Raw genomic sequence first — 23,638 nt, 5'->3', positions numbered from 1 at the left:
AAATAAAATCTTCAAGAATAGTTTGACCAACTTAAAATCAGCCAATTAGACTGCTTGTCATTGTTTTAACAAAATGTTTTCATCTGTCACACTTCTGACTTGCATAGATCAGACATTTAAAAATTAATATACAAAGTATAATATCCCAAGCAACAATAGCCATTATGGTGACTTCAAAACAGTTATAGTGATAAACAATCAGTGGCATAAAGACAACTTTATAATGTGAATTCACGAGCAGCAAATTACTGTGATAGCAGCATCATTCTGCTGTTGTTTCACAGTGAGGACCCATGCACTGATGTCACAGTAAATTATTGTAAAATAAAACTAATGTAAATTCCTTACAATTTAAACTTAAAGCTGAAGTTCAGTACCATGAACAGCGACAAGAGGCGTCTGCCCGCATCCTCGCGCAAACAATCAAAGCTAAAGCGAATTGTGGCTTTCTCGTTTCTTCAGCCTGCACTGATCACGCTTGAAGTAACCAGTACGCGAGATAAACATCTTCCCACACACCAGGGTATGAGCATGACTGTGAGTGCAGCTGGAGTTCAGGAGATTTTATTGGTCGCCAGACATGACAGAATCAGTTTTGAAACCTCCTTCGCACGATTTGCGCATAACAGGAAGACTGTAGTTTGATCTCTACCACATATCTTCGAATTTACCTGCAACAATTGACGAGGACATGAAAACGGTACACTATGTTCCTCAGACACGCGTCTGACAGAATACCTGGATTCTCTATTACTCAATGCCACATAAACCAAGAAACCCCATAGACTGAGCGTTAATACCGATGCACTGAATCACGCAACCTGTTCGAGCTCCTCTGAAGATGAAGATGAAAAAGCAGAACGTGCGCACGCTCTCTCTCATCCTCTGCATGTTCTCATACCTGCTGGTGGGCGCCGCGGTCTTTGACGCGCTGGAGTCCGAGACTGAGAGCGCGCGGAAACGCTTCCTAGAACAGAAGCGCAGCGACATGAAGAGGAAGTATCGTTTCACTGAGGATGACTATCGGGAGATCGAGCGGGTAGTGCTGCAGGCAGAGCCCCATCGCGCTGGCAGACAGTGGAAATTCGCTGGATCTTTTTACTTTGCCATAACTGTCATTACCACGATAGGTGAGTTTCAATGTTTTAGAAATGCATGCGAAAAAAAATCTACTTGAAAAGCATTGAGAATATAGGAATTATTAACAATCGTATGACTAATTATACACTCTTAAAAATAAATGGCATCCATGAAGAACCTTTAACATCCATCTTTCCATTGCACAAAAGGTTCTTTATAGAGGAAAATGTCCTTTATAAATTATTCAATTGTTCTTCACAGTAGAAGAGAATTTTTTACTGAAAGGTTCCAGGAACCAAAAAAAATGTTTTTTTTTTTTTTTTTTTTTTTACTATTGCATCACTGCAGAAATAAATAAAATAAAAATAATAGCTATAGGTCACTGACATGACACTATTTTTTTTATGTCCATATGGTTTAGTTAAATTTAAAAATGTTAAAATTTCGAAATAATTTTTCAAATTCATATTTTTTGAGGACAAAGTCGAAAATGTCTGATTTTAATTCATTTTGAGAATATATTTGGGGGATGATTGCAAAAGCGTCAATGTGGTGTAACCGTAAAAACTGTACCAAATAATTCTTCTTGTCTAAAAAAAGGTGAAATTCTCAATAATAATTCTCGGAAAATAAAAGTAAATGGAACACCATTGTTCTGGATATTATAATTAATTTGGGGAATCATGTGAGTCAAATCAAATTCCTGAAGTGTCAAGGTGGTGTAACCACCTTTCAAGGAGCCATTTTGTTCAAACTGTGCAAGAAGACCATGCGACATGAGTATTAACTTTTTTAAATATTCCCTCCAAGGCCATGTGCTTACATAGGTGTCAATGATAATGCCTGTCAACTTTGATTTTAAATTGAAATGTCAAATGGTGTAACCGGTTACACCATTTGACTCCAATTACAAGCCTTTCTATTATAGTCATAGTTTCTATTATAGTGGTTATATTTCTATTATAGTGGTTATAGTCAAATATCCCTAGTTTATGTTGCTGATTAAAGATGTAATATAAACTATAAACTAACCTACTATTTGGAACCTTTTTTATTGAGAATTTCACCTTTTTTAAACAAGATCATTTATTCGGTACAAAGTTTTTACAGTTACACGGCGTTGACATTTTTGCAATCATCCTCCAAATATTCCCTCAAAATGAATTAAAACTGACTTGGTTGTCAAAAAAGAGAATGTATGCAAGTAATTTGCTAATTTATTTTGAAATTTTAACCCTTTTAAATTCAATTAAACCATATGAACACAAAAAAATTGTGTCACGTCATTGAGATATATATATATATATATGACTTTCAGTAAAAAATCTCAATGACGTGACACAATTATATATATATATATATATATATATATATATATATATAATTATATATATATATATATATATATATAATGAATGTTACGTACAAACTTCAAACTATTATAAAACTTTTGGTAACACTTTATGTGTCCTTGTTAAATGTACTTACTATAGTAATAACAGTAAATAATGCATAATTTCAAGCAACTAACCCAAACTCTAACCCTAAATTATTGATGTTAATTATTACTTAGTACACTCTAAGAAATTTACTGTAAATTTTAGTTGCCAGTAAGACTGTAAATAAACAGCAGATGTAAAATTATAAAAACAAATGTTGTCACACTTCTGACTTGGTAAGAGCAGAAATTTGATATGAATAAACAAGGTCTAAAGATCCCAAGTAACTGGAACACTGATAATCATTGTTAAAGGATTCAAGGATTTTTTATTGTCATTCAATAACATGAGTACATGAGAGGAACAAAAGGTCCTTGTAACAACGAAAGACAATAAAACATTAGATAAACATTATACAAAATAAAACTTTACAATCTAAGACTATATATATCTATAGAGCAGCAGCAGCAGCAAATAATATAACATCATAAACAATAAAATCTCAGATTAAGCAAGACGATGCAAATAATGAGGTGTTAATAAACAGAAATAGTCAAGTGTTATTGCACATACAAAATCATTAATGTGAACATTATTGCACATGAGAAAGTATATAATATGTGCTCTTAATACAGCACATTAAAAACTGTATTACATGTGAAAGTCAGTTTATAGATGTTATTGCGCATAAAAGAGAAGAAGAATTTGTAAGTCGAACAGCTTCTGGATAGAAGCGGTTTCTGAGCCTGGTTGTTCTGGCTCGAATGGTGCGCAGACTTCTTCCTGAGGGAAGACAGGTAAACAGTCCATTGGCAGGGTGGGAAAAGTCTTTCATGAAACTGGCAGCCCTGTCCCTGCATCTGCTGGAGTAAATGTCCGCAATTGTTGGAAACTGCTGCCAGTGATCCTGTGTGCAGACTTCACCACCCACTGCAGAGCCTTCCTGTCTGCGGCAGAGCAGTTTCCATAGCACACAATGACACATGATGTGAGGATACTCTCCACCACACACCTATAGAAGGACGTGAGGACTGTGGTACTCAAACCAGCTCCCTTGATCCTCATTATGGTGACAACAGTATCAAAAGAAAAATAATTAAATTGAGCCACACCTCCAATTATGCATCTGACTGCAAGCTACAGAAAATTCAACATATACAATTTATCATTATCAATGTTCCTTGGATGTTGAACCCATGGCCTGGCATTGTTAGTCATGCAGCGATCTCACAATGCAGTAAAATATTTTAACGTAATTAAATTTATTGTGTTATGAGAGAAAATTACTAAATTCATTTCAAGGTGCAATTCTGAATATAGTATTTGATAAAATGTTCAACAGATCACATGTTGTTTGAAGCTCAAAGGTCAGAAGGGGAGATGTGGAGAGTTAGAGTAATGTTGTGTTTTCATGTTTTATGGGCTTTTCATATGCATAATGATTTTAATACTCTGTATTTTCTAACCCTACCCCTAAACCTACCCATCACAGAAAACTTTCTGCATTTTTACATTTTCAAAAAACATCAGATGATTTATACACTAAAAAAACACTGGGTTAAAAACAACCCAATTTGATCATATTTTAGAGTATAGCATTTTTTATATTGTTTTTAATATATATTGCCTTCATTTAAGCTCGTTTAACAAGTATTAGAAGTAAAAACTAAACATTTAGAAGTAATTCAAGTGTAATCAACCAGTCTCCATTGTCCTGTTTCCACCGTAGCAGCGCTGGATCTCCTGCCGGAGATGGCTTGCATTCAGCAAGGGAACTAATAACTTCAGATCGCCGTCCTGCGTTTCACTCGTAGCTGAAAAATGCTGTATTTTAACATCCTAAGTATTTATATTCTGTATCTTTTTGTATAAAATCATAAACTTTTATGCAAGGCGTTTCCATCATGCGAAAAGACCGATGTGACACTCGTTTAGGTGACTTACATCACGCCCATGTATGTTGCTTTGCATAAAATTAAATGATATACAGAACAATAATGAATTTTTATATAAAATAAAATAAAATGTAAAACACAGGTTTGTGTAGAAATACACAATGGAGCTGCACTGCTCTCTCCTGAAAAGGGCATAAAAAGCCAGCGATAAATAACTCAACCCCTGAGTTGTTATGACTGACCCAGGATCTGGGTACCACAAAAACTACCCAAACACTGGGTTATTACATCTGACCCAGGATGTGGATAACCCCAAAAAATGACCTAAAAGGCTCAACCCAGGACTTGGGTAGAAAAATAACCCAAGATTTTTTTAGAGTGAAAGCGGTTTTCCTTATGGGGACCAAAAATTTTTTCCCATAAGGACAAGGATTTAGGATCTTTCCATCTTTGTGGAGGCATTTTCAGAGCTCGAGTTGAAGATGCTTCATCGAGCCCCTCCTCAGTGGACAGCAAGCCAAATTACCTAAACTAATACCCTAAAGATTATATGGGCAAACAAACTCGTTAATGTAGGGTTTACAATGTATACACACACACACACACACACATGTTTGTTTTTGTGAATTGTGGGGACTTTCCATAGACTTCAATGCATTTTACACTGAACAAACTGTACATTCTATCCCCCTACCCTGCCCCTACCCCTAAACCTAACCCTCACAGGAAACTGTGCAAACTTTTACTTTTTCACAAAAACTCATTCTATATGATTTATAAACCCATTTACATTGTGGGGACCGCTGGCTGGTCCCCACGATGTAGGTGAACTCAGGTTTATATTACATCATGGGGACATTTGGTCCCCACAATGTAATATAAACAAAAGCACACACACACACACACACACACAAAACTGTTACTGTCTGCACGTCCTGATATTGCTGAGTTAGATGCGTTCCTGGGTCAACATATTTTGTTGATACTGGAACAACATTCTAGTCTGAAAATTTAGTCTTAACCCTATTCCTACCCCTAAACCTAACCCTACCCATAAGTTATCCCAAAAATCAGAGGGAAATGATAGATGAATAACACTGATGTAGAAGCACCAATTCATGATTTTAAGCCTAAACTTGACATAATCTGTAAACTTGTCCCTCAAATCTGATTGGTTGATTTGAATGTTGTTCCAGGATCAACAAAAATGTTGACCCAGGAACATGTTGAACTCAGCAATATCAGGTTATGCGTTACAGTCTCTCTGAGAAATCCTATGCTGAGTGTTGGTCATCCAATAAGTCACTGCATGTTTTTCCAAGAACCTTGTTGTATATTCTACAGTAAAAGACCAGACATCAACAGGGCCAGTTGCATAAACTGCTTAGACAAGCTACAAGTTAGCTAATTGGACTGTTCATAACTTTTTTAAGTCGGATGCATAAAAAGGTATATAAGTCTAATTTGAATCCAAAAGTAAGACTGATTAGCCCTAACTAATTAATAATAATAATAATACATTTATTTTGTATAGTGCCTTTAAAAGCTGCTTTCTCAAAGCGCTTTACAACACAAGCAAGCACAACAATATAAAACACAAAGTACAGAGTAATACAGAAAAAAAATAATTGTCAATTAAAAGCAATCCTGAATTAAAAAGCGTTAAGACGCGGTTAAAAGATGACTAATGAATTTGCATCCCTGATGTCAGACGGGAGAGAATTCCACAATTTGGGGGCATAAGATGAGAATTTACTTTATTTACTTTGTAACTCCAAGGCAACACCATTAACAGACAAAGCTAAGGGAACCAGCATTACGCAGTTGATGGGGAGAGCCAAAAATCATGACTTCAGTTTTGGAACTATTCAAGCACAGGAAGTTTCTAGACATCCATATCTTAATGTCCGAAATACAGTTTAAAAGATGGGATATGTCCATGTCTTGAGTCAGTTTTGAGTGGATGTAAATCTGGGTATCGTCCACATAAAAATGATAGTTAAGGTCGAGAGATCTCTATACTTGACAGAGTGGGTAAACATAAATAAAATCAAAGGACCAAGAACTGAGCCCTGGGGGACACCCATACTAACAGAACCAACCTCTAATCTGTGTCCATCCATAAAAACAAAGTGACTGTGATCAGAAAAATAGGATCTGAACCAATCCAGAGCAGTCTCCATTACACCAAAGACAGATTCAAGTTGACTAAGTAATAGTGAGTGATTGATGGTGTCGAAAGCTGCACTTAGGTCCAAGAGAATAAGAATTGATGGATGCTAATAACAGGTTGTTAGCAACTTTAACTGAGACCGTCTAAGTACGGTGCAATTTCTCAAAACCCGGACTGATGGGGCTCAAAAAGGTTATTAACAGTTAAATGACTGTGTAATTGAGAAGCCACAACGCCCTCTAAAATGTTTTGCCAAGAATGGAAGATTTGAAATTGGACAAAAATTGCTATAGTTGTTCAAATCAGTATTTTGCTTTTTTAGAGAGGCTTTCTAAGCCTGGTGAAAAATGCTCAAACCTGAAAAACGACACTTTCACTCCAGTTTGTGACAAGCTACCTTCTTTGAGAGCAGATCGTCGTTATAGGAGCTGAGTGTACAAAAGGAGCAAATTATGTTCCATTTGGCAGTGAGGGCATTATTTAACAGTATAATTTTATCGTCAACTGGATGGATTCAGCAAAAATAGTAATGTTAATTTATTGCCATTTATGAAATAAAACAGTGTGTAATTCCTGCCTACTTGAAGCTTCCTCTAAGTTAAAAAAAGACAGCAGAATGGTCAGATAGACCAACATCAACAGACGAAAATCCTGACACCAAAACATCATTTGCAATAACTAAATCCAGTGTACGGCCTTTGCAGTGAGTAGGGAAATCAACAAACTTTGTAAAATTATAACAGTCCAGCAGAGATAAAAATACTTGGCTAGAACATTGGCTTTCTCATCAACATGAATGTTAAAATCCCATAGAGTCATAACTCGCCTAAATTTAAGACACAAAATTGTCAGCAGATCAGCAAACTCTGACAAAATTTCTTTGTTAGGTCTTAATTGATAGTTGATCAGACTAGTTCTTAAGACACAGTCTTAACTTAGCGGCTTAAGCCAGGTGTACACTGTATGATTTTGGCCATGATTTGGTTGTCTGAGAGAAATTTTGAAAATCCTAAAAGATTCCTCTGATCCTAGTCTAAAATCTGTTGTCTTTGATGTTCACCGACAGCCGATTAATGTCCATTGCTATCAAATCTTACCTCAGACGAAATTCTGGCAGTGTCAGAGGATTTGGTGCACAGTCCTGTAGTGTGACTTCTCCTATGATGAACATCAAATTGTCTTCATTTTTCAAAACAAGCTGTGATCAAAATTAACGCTTGAGATTTCTTTGTTAGCCCCCATTTCAGTCCAGTGTATAATGCAGCTCAGTCACTAAACGTGAATGGGATGATGATATAACGCGTCTTGACTGTTGACATAAATAACAACTGAGATCTCACAGTGTGAAATGAGGATCACGTTCGTTGAGTCCGACAAGCAACAATCGTAAAGGACTATTATAAATCGCACAGTGTGCACTCGACCTTAGCTGGTCATTAGCTGGTTTAAGCTGGTCAAGTGCTGGTCGTAAGCAACTAGCTCCAGCTCAGGACCAGCTTAGGACCAGCACTTGACCAGCTTAAACCAGCTCATGACCAGCTAAGGACAATAAACCAGCTCAAACCAGCTTCTATGCTTCAAAACATACCTAACCAGCATATGCTGTTTTTTTTCAACAGAGCTACTTATAAGTCCTCAGTTCTCCTTCAGTTTTTGTCGGTTCTCGTTTATGTTAGCGTGTGTATTACTCCAGTCTGCAGTTTATTTATTAAAGTTGATGTTCTAGCACTCTCCTTTTGTATCTGTGAGCTTATCCTACATGTAACATTACAATAGACTGTTAATATAAAAATTAATAGCAACCCCAAGCAATTGCTACTTATTTATCTAATTATATGGTAACAAGGACTTACTGACTAACATTGACAAACTTATGTATGAAGCATAATTTTTGCCATTGATGTCTGTCTCATTCCTCCAATCTGACTGAGATGTTGCATTGGCACTGCTTTTCTGCAGGTTATGGCCATGCAGCCCCCGGCACAGACGCGGGAAAGGTCTTCTGCATGTTCTATGCCGTCCTGGGCATTCCTCTTACACTGGTGATGTTCCAGAGTCTGGGCGAGAGGATGAACACATTCGTCCGCTACCTCCTCAGCCACGTCAAGAAATGCCTAGGGCTTCATCGCACAGAGATTTCCATGGAAAACATGGTTTTGGTAGGTTTCTTGTCCTGCCTGGGAACTCTGTGTGTGGGAGCCGCGGCTTTCTCGCACTTCGAGGGCTGGACGTTCTTCCATGCATACTACTACTGCTTCATCACTCTCACAACAATTGGCTTTGGGGACTTCGTGGCTCTTCAAAAGAAGGAGGACCTCCAAGAAAAGACACCTTATGTAGTCTTTAGTTTCATGTACATCCTTGTGGGGTTGACAGTGATCGGAGCGTTCCTCAACTTGGTGGTGTTGAGGTTCCTCACTATGAACAGTGAGGATGAGAAGCGGGACGCTCAGGAACGTGCCTCACTGAAGAGGGGCCGTAACCTCACAGCCATGAATTCTGGGCGGAACAATCACTGCCATAGCAACCTCTTCTTGCCCATAGAGGAGGGGACCAGCTGCACCAACCTCATCCCGTCCCCGGCAGAGGAGCGTGAGCTGTACTCGCCTCTGCCGTTACACACAAACCCGTGCCAGTCTCGGTCCCAACTGAGCCTGCTGTGCACCAGCATCTGCTATCACTTAGGCTTCTGCAACAGCCCAACCCCGTCCCAAAACCAGTGCCCTGAGTACAATATTAACTCAGTGTACTACAACTCTGTTTCCTACAAGATACAAGGCAGCTCCTCAACCAGGAACAATACCGTTCTTTCCTCTCCAGGCAGCACACTTTCTCCTGGGCTCAGCTTCAGAGAGCTGCCAGGCTTACGGAGGAAGTCACTGTAACAGCATTGCTGGAAAGAACTAGTGGGCTGTTGTCTGGTTTAGACAGCGAGTAAACTGAGGGAGCATATGTTTTGTAGCGCAAGTCAGCAAAGACAACAGAAGTATTTTTAAACCTCTTAAAGATGAATAAGCATGTCTTTTTAAAGGACAGCAATTGTGTACTTTGAGTTTATGTTAAAAGAGATATATATATGATAACTGTAACAGTCTCCTAAAATATCAAAATATTGGGCATTTAAAACTCACTGTCATCTGAATACCTGTTATAACACTTACTTTGCTATGATCGGATGCCATATTTTAAGCCCCACAAGAACATTACAAATACTGATAAATATCCATTTCAACTGGAAGTTATGTGGCTTGTTTTACGGGCACAATGAAAGTATAAAGATACTATAATGATCTCAAAGCTTTCTGCTGTATAGGAACTGCACTAAGCACATACAATGATAGACCAGCCTCAAGTAAGGAAACTGCCTTTTAGTGTTTTTACATGATATGAGAATGTTGAAAGTGAAAGTGACTTAAAAGTGTGAGATTTACTGAGAGACTAATCTTCTCACCATTGTGCCTTTGAGCAAATGTCACAGTCACGTTTGGTTTGGTTTGATTTTCCTTTGTTCTAGTTTACCGCCACTCATCAGTTATCATGGACACTAACACACATCATCAAAGCTATTTGTATTTAAGTTAATCAACACTGTGTATTTAAGTTCCTGCTTGTGTTCTGTTTAGTTGTCCGGTATAGTTTGTGTGTAGACACGTTGTTTCGCATGATGGCTTCTGATTGGATTACTTTAAACCCTGTGAGGTTTACTATCATCATTTTCTTCTTCATTGGACCTTAGCGTTACAGAATACTGGACCAAAATGGATTATGCAGCTCAATTCGCTGCCGCGGCTCATGAGAGCCCGAACGTTTTCATTTTCACAGAGGGATTTTGTCACCTTGCACTTACCTGCCCCTATGACGACGAGACCCTGAAGTCACTTCCTAACCTCCATCATCCTATCGACCTCCCAGACCTTAACGGACTTGACTGGAAGGAGGCCATCATCAGGTGTTCTGAGGTCCAGAAAACAGACAGACCCAGAGCTAACTTCAACACCATTGACCATGGAGGAATCGCGTATGCCCCCTGCAGATGTTGAGGGTCAAACCTCTGCCACGAGTGAGCCAGAGCTTGAGGAGGAGAGACAGGTCCTTAGTGGACCTTACCAGGGGAATGAGCCAACACCAATGGCACCAACGGCCAAAGGGAATGAAGATGGAGGACTGGCTCATGGACTTCATTCGGGACTTGTCAACTCCCTCCCTATCCCACCCGGTATCTGAATCTTTATTGCTTATCAAGAACTATAAGAACTCTGATTCCTCAGTCTTATCGCTGTCTAAGGACAGCATGGTGAACATTATGGACTGTAATTTATACTTTGCTTCAACATTTGTGGACTGTGTTATGATTACGGTCATCCTGTCAAGTCTTGTTTCATCACCACCACCACCACCACCACAAAGCTCAGCCAGTCCTCCAGCCCCCTCACTGCTGATGTTTGTAGCCCTGCGCCATCTCCGGGAGTCCTTGCTATGATGTCAAACCACATGTCGCGCAACTATCAGGAGTGCCTGTGCGTAAGGATCCTACCGCTCTGTATCCAGCCTCTGATCACTTCGCTCCATCCCGACCTGTCGGCTACGCCTCGGCTCCTCCCACCTTCGGCTCCACTGGAGACCCTCATGGCTCCACCAGTGCAATACCAGCACACATACATAGATACAAAGGATGCATAGCTTCTCTAAGATTGAAGTTGGTTGAGCAGGATATTTCCCCAAATCATAGTGGCTCCACTGGGTTCCCTCGTCCCATCGGCTCCCCCTTGGTCAGTCATTACACCACTTCTTAGGGAAATTTACAGTTAAAGACCCAAAGACCAGATATGATGAATGAAGACCCGGAGTCAGAATTTAAAAAAATAAATTGAAGAAAATTTTACTGACAAATAGTTTGCAGTTTCATCAGCAAAGACAGCTTCAACACTTACAAGGAGTTTGTTGGCAGCTCTGGATACACATTCAATACAGCAGTAGTTAAACAGAGTCCACAGATGAAAACAAAACCCTGGTTTAGGCACGGAGTGACCTCCGTGGTCATAGAACTGCTTTTTTAGGTGCCAATTTGTTGGGAAAATCAAGTCATTCCATTATCCAGGGTGCCAGTTGTTCATCTTTCACCAATACTGCTCTGCAACAAGAATACCTGCACACATACATACTGTAGATACAAAGGATGCATAGCTTCTCAAGTTCTCAGAGCAGGATATTTTCCCAAAACATAGATAATTTGTACTTTTCTCTCAGTGAGAGGTACAGACAATATTCATATTTATTCTCTTGTGTTTGAAGATGAAAAGGTAAATAAATGCTTTAACATACATTAAAGAAGTCATTCGAATCATTTAATATTTCGAAAGATAAACATTAATAATGATTATAAATCACTCAAAAGATATATATTGAAGCAGCAGTGGATCAGTTACCATGGACACTAACACTCATCATCACAGCTGTTTGTCTTTTAGTAAATCATCATCATTGTGTATTTAAGTTCCTGCCTGTGTTCTGTTTAGTTGTCCAGTATTGTTTGCGTCTCATGTTTGCTCGCTGTTTCACATGTTGGCTATCTGTTTGGATTAATTTAATAAACCTTGTGAGTTTTTTTACTATCATCATCTTCAGGTCTTCATTGGACCTTAGCATTACAACAAGACACTGAATCTCTGGTAACATCAACAGGGCTGAAGGAGCAGTATGCATTTTACTAGACAAATACATTTAAAACCTTCTTCTGTGGTCAGAAACAGATATCAGTTAAATCGGTATCGATGTACACAATTGAGAAAATCATCTTTGGTTTCAGTATTCAAGCATGTGCATGTTTTGATTGTTTTGCAATGTTTGCACAATATATAATGATGAATGCCTATGCTTATTATGTCACTGTAGCTTTTATTGTTATTATAGTTTTTTAAGTTGTTTAGGATGTAGCTAGAACAAGAAAAAATATGACAAAATGAATGCAGAGACAGAAAATGATTCTATCTGATCTGCAGGAGATTTTCATTGTGAAAGTCTAAAACTGAATTTTGAATAATTCATGTACCCTTTTACAAGTAAGGTAATAACAGGGCCTTTTGTGAGACCTTCACACAGTGATCGCGATCATTCATTTTCAAATTCATCAAATTTCTCATTCAGACACTAGCAAAACAATACAAGCCAATTTGCACATGTTCAAGAGCCATCTTGATTTAAGGAGTCACATCGTTGCACAGATCACATGATCAATTGAACCAAACTATAACAAATAATCCAACCAAATGATTTACTTGAAAATCTACATGAAAATAATCCAAAAAGAAAAAGGGTGGGGAAAAAGGAGAAAAAAATATTAATAATGATAATAATAATCCAACATCAAAGAAAATAATACATACTAAACTAACATACTAAATACATACTAATAAACTAAATTACAAAGTATATCAATTGTAAGTCTAATAATATGTATAAAAAATTTCTACAACATTTTTGTAATGATCCATCATGATATAAATAAATTAGGGAACAATAAGTGTATTTTGGAGTAACAAGATATGATTCATAGAAAACATGATAATTGAAGTTCTTTATTCAATCCCTTTGGATGTACACAGTCCATATAATAAATCCACTTAGCTTCACATTGTAATAATCTTTTGTTAGAGTCACCAGCTCTTCTTGAGCTTGTCAATCTCAGAATACCACAAAAGCTCATGTCAGTAAGCTTGTGACCAGCATCTACAGAATGTTTGGCCACAGGAGAATGGATGTCTGTCCTTGTAATAGAACTTCTGCTCATTGATGCGGGTCTTCAAGTGGTCTAAAAAAATCTAAAAAAATCTAAAAAAAAAAAAAAAAAATATATATATATATATATATATATATATATATATGAAATGTCAAAACTATTAGATGTAGCTGAAGATGTACACAAGTGTTTTTCAGTTTCATCACTGTCCATACAAAGGGGGAAACTTACGAAAAATTTTGTACAGTAATGTAAAAATGGATTGTGTAACATAAACTGAGTTCTAAACAGTTGAGAGTGTCATTCTTGTTTTGTAAATAAACTTTACAAAACATGGTATAATGCAACCTGTTGTGTTTTTTTTTTTTTAGGTTGTTTTTGGGATACAGAAACCATGCAGTGTATTAGATCTAGCTGTTTTTGTTGAGCCGTATAAGGATGTTTTCCAGGATTTCTTTAGGCTGTGTAAAATAACACTTCCAGTCAGTACTGCTGCATGTAAGCGCAGCTTCTGCCTGAAGCTGATCAAAACTCATTTCAGAAGTAGCATGGCAGACAACAGATTGAGCAAAATCACTAAATCTTGATTAGTTTGTGGATATCTTTTCCAGAGAACCGTAGGATTCAGCTACTGCAATCTGGACACAAGTAAAATGTTTAGTCCCTTGAGTAAACTGATATTGATTAGAAATGCAATGATTTGTCACTTGCACAATCCACTTTGTCTCCCTATATATATTCCTGCAGACTTTATTTTCCTTTGTAAATAAAGTGTCAGAGATTTAGTAATAACATATAGACTTTTCGGTAAAACTTTAGAATACTAATCTTTCACTAATGAATAACTATACAGGAACAAATGCATTATTATAACACTAGTATTAACTAACAAGAAACTCTGATAAATTAATTATTTAGTAATAGTGCTCAGTTGAAGGTAGTAGTTCAGGATTAGCTAATCAGTAACAATTTTTTTCATACCTCCCACAGAACTACTAAGAACTACTATATACAGGTTCATCATTAACATTAATAATACATAATTCTAAAGTAAAGGTCTACCTGAAGAAATCCTGCTAATGTTCTTTGACCTGTTTAAACACACCCAACGGTGATCATAAACTCCACGCTTACAGTGCTTACCAGGAAGAGACTGACTTGTTATTTCTCCTTTCTGTCATACTTATATTGTCTCGACAAAGTCAATAACTCTTCTGTCTGGAGGACAAACAGCCTGTGTGTTTAGTGTGCAGAGATTCAAAACAACATGACAATCATAAATTCAGACCCATCAGTAAAGTGGTTTCATCATATAAGGTAAGACAGGTTTATATCTGAAGATTAAAGTTGGTCATAAATACATTTATCAGTACCATTTTGCTCATATTACACAGCAAAATCTCAAGAGTTAAATCAGCTCTGCTCAGAGTACATAAATAGTGTTAAAATAACACTAAAGTAAAGTTAATTAGAAAAATAAGCAATTAATTAAGTGATGATTGTGCATTAGTGATGAACACCTGCTGTTAACAAGCATTAACATACAAGAATCACTGAAGGAAAAAAACACAAGAACTACAACTGACTTCAGTCAGCCTTATTAATTGCTTAATTATCTCATTAAATTTAACACTATTTAGAGAGGGACCATATGTACTCTGAGCAGATCTGATTTAACTCTGGGGATTTTACTGTGTCCATGCATGAATTAGAGAAACATTGTGTCTTATAGATTTTCTGTTTAAATTCTAGGAGGAGCTCAATACAGCACTGAAGTCCTTACAGAAGAAACATAAACGCAATGAAAAAATGAAAAGAGAGTTTGAGAAGACAGTTCAACACATCAAGGTGAGGAAACAAAATCCAGAGTCATAAGATGGCTATACACAGTTATGATTTGATATATTTTATATAACTCCACCTTTATTTTATTTATATAGCACTTTTTATAGTACAGATTGTTTCAAAGCAGCATTCCAGTTCATTATTTCTGTAAATGACAAGCATCAATCTGTTTCTGGATCCGTTATATGTCGGACATCCGAGTTTATCTCTGATATGATGATGTGAAGTGTTGATGTGTGTTGATTGAGATGATTGAAGTGAATATGTTTTGATTTCAGTCTCAAGCTGAGCACACAGAGCATCAGATTAAAAAGCAGTTTGAGAAGCTTCATCAGTTTCTCAGAGATGAAGAAGAATCTACATTCACTGCACTGAGGGAGGAAGAGAAGCAGAAGAAGATGATGGAGAAGCAGGAGGAGATGAACAGACACATCTCAGCTCTTTCACACACAATCAAAGACATGGAGGAGATGATGAAAGCCACTGTCGTCTGCTTTCTGAAGGTCTGATTTCAGATCATTAGTTCATTGATTGAGTTCTTGATGATAATTGGTGTTTGTGTTCTGCAGGAGTTTCCAGTCTCATGTGAGTGATCTGCTCCTGTCTCTGGTCTCTCTGCTTCTGATCCAAAGCCACTGCAGTTCCGACTCCTGAATGTTCTTCCAGAGTCCAGAATTCACAGCTGGATCCACAGATGGCTTCTGGAGCTTTGATTCATGTGCCACGTTACTTGGGCAACCTGCCGTTCAGGGTCTGGAAGAAGATGCAGGACATCGTCCAAAACAGTGAGTCTGACTGCAGAAGATTTGAGCTCTCACACATACACTGGAAATGATGGATGGGTGGAGAGTTAAAGGTGCTTCATGACACAAACTGATAGATAGAAAGACAGACGAATCATATCTGTCAACACTCCGGTTTTTCCTTGGAGTCTCCCGTATTTCACACACATCTCCCACCCCCTTCCCATTTTGTTATTTCTCCCAGGAAACTCCCGTAATTTGTATGGCCCAAACCTCGTTATATGAATAAAAATATCAATATATTATTCTAAGATTTTCCAGTTGTCAGATCTTGTAAGGAATGCATTCTACTCAAAATCGACACATCATACAAGTTTCAACCCATTTGTGACCTCAACCTGGCAACCTTCAACCCAGTTGTGCTGTTGATATCTGCACAGGTAGTAGACACGGGAAGTTGAATCAAGCATCACTGGTAGAAATGGGAGGAGAAGACTTGGTGGTGCTCTGGCGAAAAATGTGTAAATTTAACAATAGCTAGACAGAAGAATTTAATTTCATATCTTTAAGCCATATTGACAATGCCCACGCCTTTTGCAAAGTGTCACACTGATTTTAATATCGGACATAGTGGGAAAAATGACATTACTCAGCACATTAAATCACAACAGCACCCGGCTATTTCGACCTTAAATGTAATGTTAATGTACAATGTTAAATACCCGTGTTTTTATTAAATGTCCACATTATGCTACTGGAAAAACGATAATAACAGACCAGGGCTTTGTTTCCCAAAACCATCGTAAACCTACATTTTGATTGTAAAGACCGTTGGTGGCTATAATTTACGCTTACAATGCTTTTGGGAAATGCAGCCCAGAGGCGTCTCTCTCAACAGCTCTGAAACATACTAGCCTTGACGACCGTGTAAACAATAATATGGAGACGGAACTGCATGCTTTGCTGATTTTTTGCAGTTAAAGGAACACTCCCCTAGATTTAAACAGTTAAGTTTTACCATTTTTGAATCCATTCAGGCGATTTCCGGGTCTGGCGATACCACTTTTAGCATAGCTTAGCATAGTTCATTGAATCTGATTAGACTGTTAGCATCTCACTCAAAAATGACCAAAGAGTTTCAATATTTTTCCTATTTAAAACTTGACTCTTCTGTAGTTACATCGTGTACTAAGACCAACGGAAAATGAAAAGTTGGGATTTTCTAGGCAGATATGGCTAGGAACTATACTCTCATTCCGCCGTAATAATCAAGGAACTTTGCTGCCGTACCATTGGTGCAGCAGGCGCAATGATATTACACATTGCCTGTGACCCCCTGCTTGCACAGGGAGCATGCCTTGCGACCATGAAGACATTTGTGAGAGATGCTGCATAATATCATTGCGCCACCTGCACCCATGGTACAGCATCAAAGTTCCTTGATTATTACTCTTTGGTCATTTTTGAGCGAGATGCTGATGGTCTTGATTTACTCCCGGAGCCTGGCCGAACATCATGTTGCGGAGGTCCTCCAACGCCTGAGGGACTACAACCTGTTCCGAAAAATGCACTTTCCATCAGCCCTCAGTGCAGTTCTTAGGTTATAACATTGATCACAGTGGCATCCGCATGGATGAGAGGTAGGTCACCGCAATCAAGGACTGGCCCGTTCCCATTACAGTGAAAGAACTACAAATATTCCTGGGTTTCGCAAACTTTTACCAAAGATTAATCAAAGAATACAGCATCGTCACTACACCACTCACAAACCTGCTACGCAGTAAACCCAAGTCTCTGTCCTGGACTCCAGCAGCAACACAGGCATTCGAATACCTCAAGACAGCGTTCACGACCGCTCCCCTCCTGGTTCACCCCGATCCAGATCTCCCTTTCGTCGCTGAGGTAGACGCCTCTACCACCGGAGTGGGAGCGGTCTTATCACAGCAGCAGGGGAAACCAAGTAGACTCCATCCATGTGCGTTCTTCTCCCGCAAACTCAACCCGGCGGAGTCAATTATGACATCGGCAACCGGGAGCTTCTCGCCATCAAGCTCGCCCTGGAGGAGTGGAGGCATTGGCTCGAGGAAGCCAAACATCCGTTTGTGGTCCTAACTGACCATAAAAACCTGGGGTACCTGCGAGATGCCAAAAGATTGAATCCTCGTCAAGCCAGATGGGCTCTTTTCTTTACCAGATTTAACTTTACCATTTCCTACCGTCCTGGTTCAAAGAACGTAAAGGCGGATGCTCTGTCACGTATCCACAGTCCCAAAGAGAGTACCGATGATCCAGAGCCCATTCTTCCAGAAAAACTCATTGTCAGTCCCATCACTTGGTCTGCAGAAACTCTCCCCGAGTCCAATGCCTCCACCAACACCCCACCAGGTTGCCCGCAAGGTTTGCAATTCACGGCGCACTCCCCTCATCCACTCCTCACACATGTCGCTGGGCACTGGCCACCCAGGGGTCAATGAAACCCTCTCGTTGCTCAAACAACGCTTCTGTTGGCCCAACATGGCTTCAGATGTCAGGAGGTACGTAAAGGGGTGCAGGGAATGTGCCATCTCAAAGAGCCCTCATCATCTTCCCTCTGGGAAACTACAACCACTGCCCATTCCAACTCATCCTTGGTCACATCTAGGAGTGGATTTCATCACAGACCTTCCAGTTTCCAATGGATGTACATGTATTATGGTGGTGTTGGATCGGTTTTCGAAGTCCTGTCGGTTAATTCCCCTCTGAGGACGTCCAGCGGTAATGGACACAGCTGAATTAATGTTCAATCATGTTTTCAGATACTATGGACTACCCGAAGATATCGTATCTGACCGAGGATCTCAGTTCACCTCCCGTGTCTGGAAAGCCTTTTTGAAACTCCTAGATGTGACCATCAGTCTCTCCTTAGGTTACCACCCCCAAACGAACGGGCAGATGGAACGGAAGATACAGGAGATCGTCCGTTTCCTAAGTACCTTCTGTCACGGCCACCAGGACTCCTGGAACCAGTTCCTGGGCTGGGCCGAGTACGCCCAGAACTCCCTCCATCAGCCCACCACTGGTCTCACCCCTTTCCTGTGCATACTCGGCTATCAGCCCCCACTGTACCCCTGAGATGGGGAACCATCCGACGTCCCGGCAGTGGATTACTGGTTCCGGGAGAGTGAGAGGGTCTGGGACTCAGCCCATCCTCGACTTCAGTGAGCCCTTCGGAGACGCAGGATGACTGTCATTCCTTCCACAGAGCCTGGCGATGCCGAGGAAAAGTTTTTTTTATTTTTTTTTATTTGTTGATTAGAGTGTACAGCTAATGAAAGTCCAAAATCCAGTATCTCAAAATATTAGAATATTTACATTTGAGTTTCATTAAATGACCATCCCTACAGTATAAATTCCGGGTATCTCTTGTTCTTTGAAACCACACTAATGGGGAAGACTGCTGACTTGGCAATGGTCCAGGAGACAATCATTGACACCCTCCACAAAGAGAGTAAGTCACAGATGGTCAGTACTGAATGGGGTGGCTGTTTACAGAGTGATGTATCAAAGCATATTAAATGCAAAGTTAACTAGAATGAAGAAATTGGGTAGGCAAAGGTGCACAAGCAACAGGGATGACCACAAGCTTGAGAATACTGTCAAGTAAAGCCGATTCAGACACTTGGGAGAGCTTCACAATGAGTCAAATGAAGCCGGAGTCAGCGCATCAAGAGTCACCACACTCAGACATCTTCATGAAAAGGACTACCAAGCCACTTCTGAAACAGAAACAACATCAGAAGCATCTTACCTGGGCTAAGGAGAAAAAGAACTGGACAGTGAACAGTGGTCGAAAGTCCTCTTTTCAGATAAAAGTAAATTTTGCATTTCATGTTGAAATCATGGTCCCAGAGTCTGAAGGAAGACTGGAGAGGCAAAGAATCCAAGCTGCTTGAAGTCTAGTGGGACGTTTCTGAAGTTAGTAATGATTTGGGGGCCGTGACATCTGCTGGTTTTGGTCCATTGTGTTTTATCAAGTGCAAAGTCAATGCAGCCATCTTCCAGGAGATTTTGGAGCACTTTATGCTTCCATCTGCTGACAAGCTTTATGGAGATGCTGATTTCCTTTTCCAGCAGGACTTTAGCACCTGCCCACAGTGCAAAAACCACTTCCAAGTGGTTTGCTGACCATGATATTACTGTTTTATTGGCCATCCAACATGCCTGATCCCTGAATCTATGGGATATTTTCAAGAGAAAGATGAGAAACAGTCGATCCAACAATATACAGATGATCTGAAGGCTCAATAGTGCATCAGCAGTGCCACAGGCTGATCACTTCCATGCTACACTTCACTGATGCTGTAATTTGTGCTAGGAGCAAGTCATTTGCTGTAATGTGCTGCCGACCAAGTATTGAGTGTACAAATGAACATACTTTAAAGAACTTGAACTTTTCTGTTTTGAAAATCCATTTTTTGATTGATCTTAGGAAATATTCTAATATTTTGAGATACTGGATTTTGGACTTTCATGAGCTGTATGCTCTAATCATCAAAATTAAAAAAAAACAAACAAAAAAAAAAAAAAAAACTTTTGAAATGTTTTACTTTGCATGTAGGGAATCCAGAATATATGAAAGTTTCATTTAAAAAAATAATTTACAATTAAAAAACCTTTTTCATGATATTCTAATTATATGACCATCACCTGTATTTTGAGACAAAGGTCTTATCAATGATTTTTAGTTTTGTTCAAGGTAATTAAAGTAACAGTTTTTCAATAACAGAAGAATATTTAAAAGTATGGTATTTTTTGGTAAAAGTGCTCCTGCCTTTGGAGTGAAAGACACAAATAATTAACATGATAATAAACAGCTGACTGACTTTTCCTTTTGTTGACATGACATGGATTCAGATGGAAAATTTTATAAATTAAGTTCAGCGTACACCTTAGAGATAATCACCATATTTATAATGAAACCATCATATTTTAAAATATGATATTAATCATATAATATAATAAAACATAATATATAGTTACAACTGTAAATCTATATTAAATTATTGTGGGATCTCATTCAGTGCTTTCAGAATCTTTAATTTTTTAAATAATTTTGTTTCTGTATTTTTACAAGTTTTAACTTAGACATTATAAAATCATATTATTTTAGCTAAAGTATTTGTGTGTCTGGTTTTGCACTGTATGTCTGTGGGGTAAAAGATCCCCATCTCATACATTAAAATTCAATCAAAACAACACTTTTATGATTTATTTTCAAACAAAATCTGTTGCTTCATCAATATTCAATAAAAAAACATGTATATTTTTTCTACAATCATACACTATTGGAGTGAAAAGCACATTTTTGTTAAGGTGTGTCTTTAGACCCGTTGTTCTAATAAAATTAGGGAGTTTCTTTCAAGATTGATCATTGGATTATCCTGTAAAAGCGGTGAGGAATCAACTTGAAATTGTGTTTTCTGCAAAGGAGGAAATGACAGCATTGTCCATTTATTTTATGATTGCATTTACACAAAATTATTTTGGTGTGATTTGGCTTTTTTATTGTTGTTAAAAATAAAACAAACATTGGAATACAATGAATATTTTATTTTTTATGATAATAATGTTGACTTTAACATTTGTATTGTGAATTTACTCATTATATATTGAAAATAGTTTATCCACAAATGTAAATGGACAGTGAAAAATATATACATAATTTTAATTAATTTAAAAAAGAAACGTTAAAAGAAGCGAGAAATAAAGTGAAAAACCTGTAAATTATTGTAAAGCCTTAAATCTATTCTTTGTAGACTATATGTATGTGATTTTCTTTTTTATCTTTTCTTTTTATCATTGTATTTGTTTCTCCTAGTATTTGATTTAATGTAACTGATATGTTATTGCCTTTGTATGTTCATTGTTCAAAAGATTGCAATAAATAAATAAATAAATAAAGAGAGAGCTCATGGTGCATTACCGCCACCATATCCTGCCTTTTATTCAGATTTACTTATGCTTAACTGCATAAAGAATATTTATATGTTGTCTATTGTTTATTTTTTTATAATATATTTTATTCACTTTGTTTTATTTTTATAATGTGTGTCTTCTTGTTATTTTTGTACTGTAGCTTCTGTTACTAAGACAAATTCATTGTGAGTGTAAGCTTGGCAATAATTCTCATTCTGATTCTGTGTACTTCAGTTTGTCCTGCAGGAGCACAAAGGACATTTTGCATTGTGAGATTGTGTCTGTGGAAGCTCATGTCTTTCTCTTTCATATGCGATACAGAACAGAAGCACAAGTTCAACCATTTCTGTTTGATTGCAACTTATATAGTTTTCATTGTAAAAACATAAAATATTTACGAATCTTTCATGTCACAAAGATATATATATGTATAATTTCCCTTTTATCGTTTTCTAGATCAATGTAAGATCCCTAAACCCCAACCCGAACTTACACTCAAAAAAAAATTCAGTCTAAATTTAAGTTGAATTACATTCAAATTTAAACAGCACCGTATCACACATTCTCTTGACATTTAGGCCATAACAAAGGTGTTTCATAAACACTCAGTTACAGCAGCCAAAGAACTCTTGATGCCATAAAATCAAGAGCCCAATTAAAGCCAACACTGACCTCAAAAATGGTAACGTCAAATGAATCTCAATAAATCATCAATTAATGTTCAATCATCACTTAATTATCTCATTAACTCTGACACTGCTTCAATGGTACTTTAACTCGGTAGTGTGCACACACACGAACACTAAGCAGTGTTATATAACCCAGGCATTTTTCTGCATACTATTACATAAATCTTACCCATTTCATTTACATACGATTTACAAATATGGATCACATTAAGTTTATTAGTTTGTTTATGTAAAAACTATGTAATCCAAATGGATGGTAAATTTGAATGTAATTCAATTACATAAAACTTAAATTTAGACATATTTTTTTTGAATGTAAACATACCCATTTTATACAGAATATTAAAAGAATAAAGCACAATGGACATAAATGTGTATGAGGTTGACAATTGTAGTAACAATATAGTATTAAAATTATTTTTTAATGCTAATCCTACACCTACCCCTAAACCTACCCATAACCATAACTTCGAACTGTTAGGCCTATAAAGAATAACAGACAAACAAGCATAATCACAATAATTTATTTATTGCAAAAATGTCAAAAGTGGTACCAAAATTTGTTCAAATGATGATGAGTTGCAGTTGCATTCACAGTCCTCTCTTGCAGTAATAGTTTATGGGGTACGGAGCAGAATTTAAGTTATTAATCAATGAAAACGTGAATCCGGCTTCTTTCCGTGAAGTCGCACACTCATTTCAAATGTCAATCCACTGAAACACGTCATGTCGCAATCCGTGACAAAGCAGGTGAGAGCCTGCATGTTTGCATGCACACCGGTAAGCTGATAACTCACAAATATCAGCTTATTGAAATAACCAGTTTTCCCCATTTACATGCAGTAAACCAACAACGCAAGCAAACGTACTCTGTTACTAACGTAACCTCGGTTCCCTGAGATACGGAACGAGTACTGCGTATGGGGAAAGGTCTCCTTTTCCCCCGTTACTGAAGCCTTTTTCAATAACGCAGTGTAACTGCATCGTCATTGGTTCACTCATAGACAAGTTGTTGAACCAATGACGGCACAGCATAGCTGCGCGGCCTATAGCGACAAATCCCGCAAATATTCCCGCTGAAAT

The 23,638-nt window shown here is 37.9% G+C and overlaps 2 protein-coding genes across 5 annotated transcripts in view; both read left to right on the top strand.

The window, feature by feature from the left end:
* Positions 1 to 507: 507 nt before the first annotated feature.
* On the top strand, positions 508 to 13,539 carry kcnk15 (potassium channel, subfamily K, member 15). Its single transcript, XM_067372086.1, has 2 exons — positions 508 to 1,130; positions 8,547 to 13,539. Exons 1-2 carry the CDS (start codon positions 842 to 844, stop codon positions 9,470 to 9,472), a joined length of 1,215 nt encoding a protein of 404 aa, XP_067228187.1. The 5' UTR covers positions 508 to 841; the 3' UTR covers positions 9,473 to 13,539.
* Positions 13,540 to 14,353: 814 nt separating this feature from the next.
* LOC137009316 (E3 ubiquitin-protein ligase TRIM35-like) overlaps positions 14,354 to 23,638 on the top strand; it is a 58,437-nt gene continuing 49,152 nt past the window's right edge. For 3 of the 4 annotated variants that reach the window (XM_067371425.1, XM_067371423.1, XM_067371426.1), the window contains exons 1-4: positions 14,354 to 14,640; positions 15,076 to 15,171; positions 15,447 to 15,671; positions 15,738 to 15,953. In XM_067371425.1, coding sequence (XP_067227526.1) covers positions 15,133 to 15,171; positions 15,447 to 15,671; positions 15,738 to 15,761 — 288 coding nt within the window. In that variant the 5' untranslated portion in view covers positions 14,354 to 14,640; positions 15,076 to 15,132 and the 3' untranslated portion in view covers positions 15,762 to 15,953. Of the gene's footprint in view, positions 14,641 to 15,055; positions 15,172 to 15,446; positions 15,672 to 15,737; positions 15,954 to 23,638 lie in introns of all 4 variants that reach the window. The other variant, XM_067371424.1, reaches the window with a different exon arrangement.

This window comes from Chanodichthys erythropterus, chromosome 20 (assembly GCF_024489055.1).
Source record: "Chanodichthys erythropterus isolate Z2021 chromosome 20, ASM2448905v1, whole genome shotgun sequence".
Taxonomy (NCBI): Eukaryota; Metazoa; Chordata; class Actinopteri; order Cypriniformes; family Xenocyprididae; genus Chanodichthys; species Chanodichthys erythropterus.
Note: the sequence above shows the minus strand (reverse complement) of the source record. Positions and strands in the feature narration are given on the sequence as shown.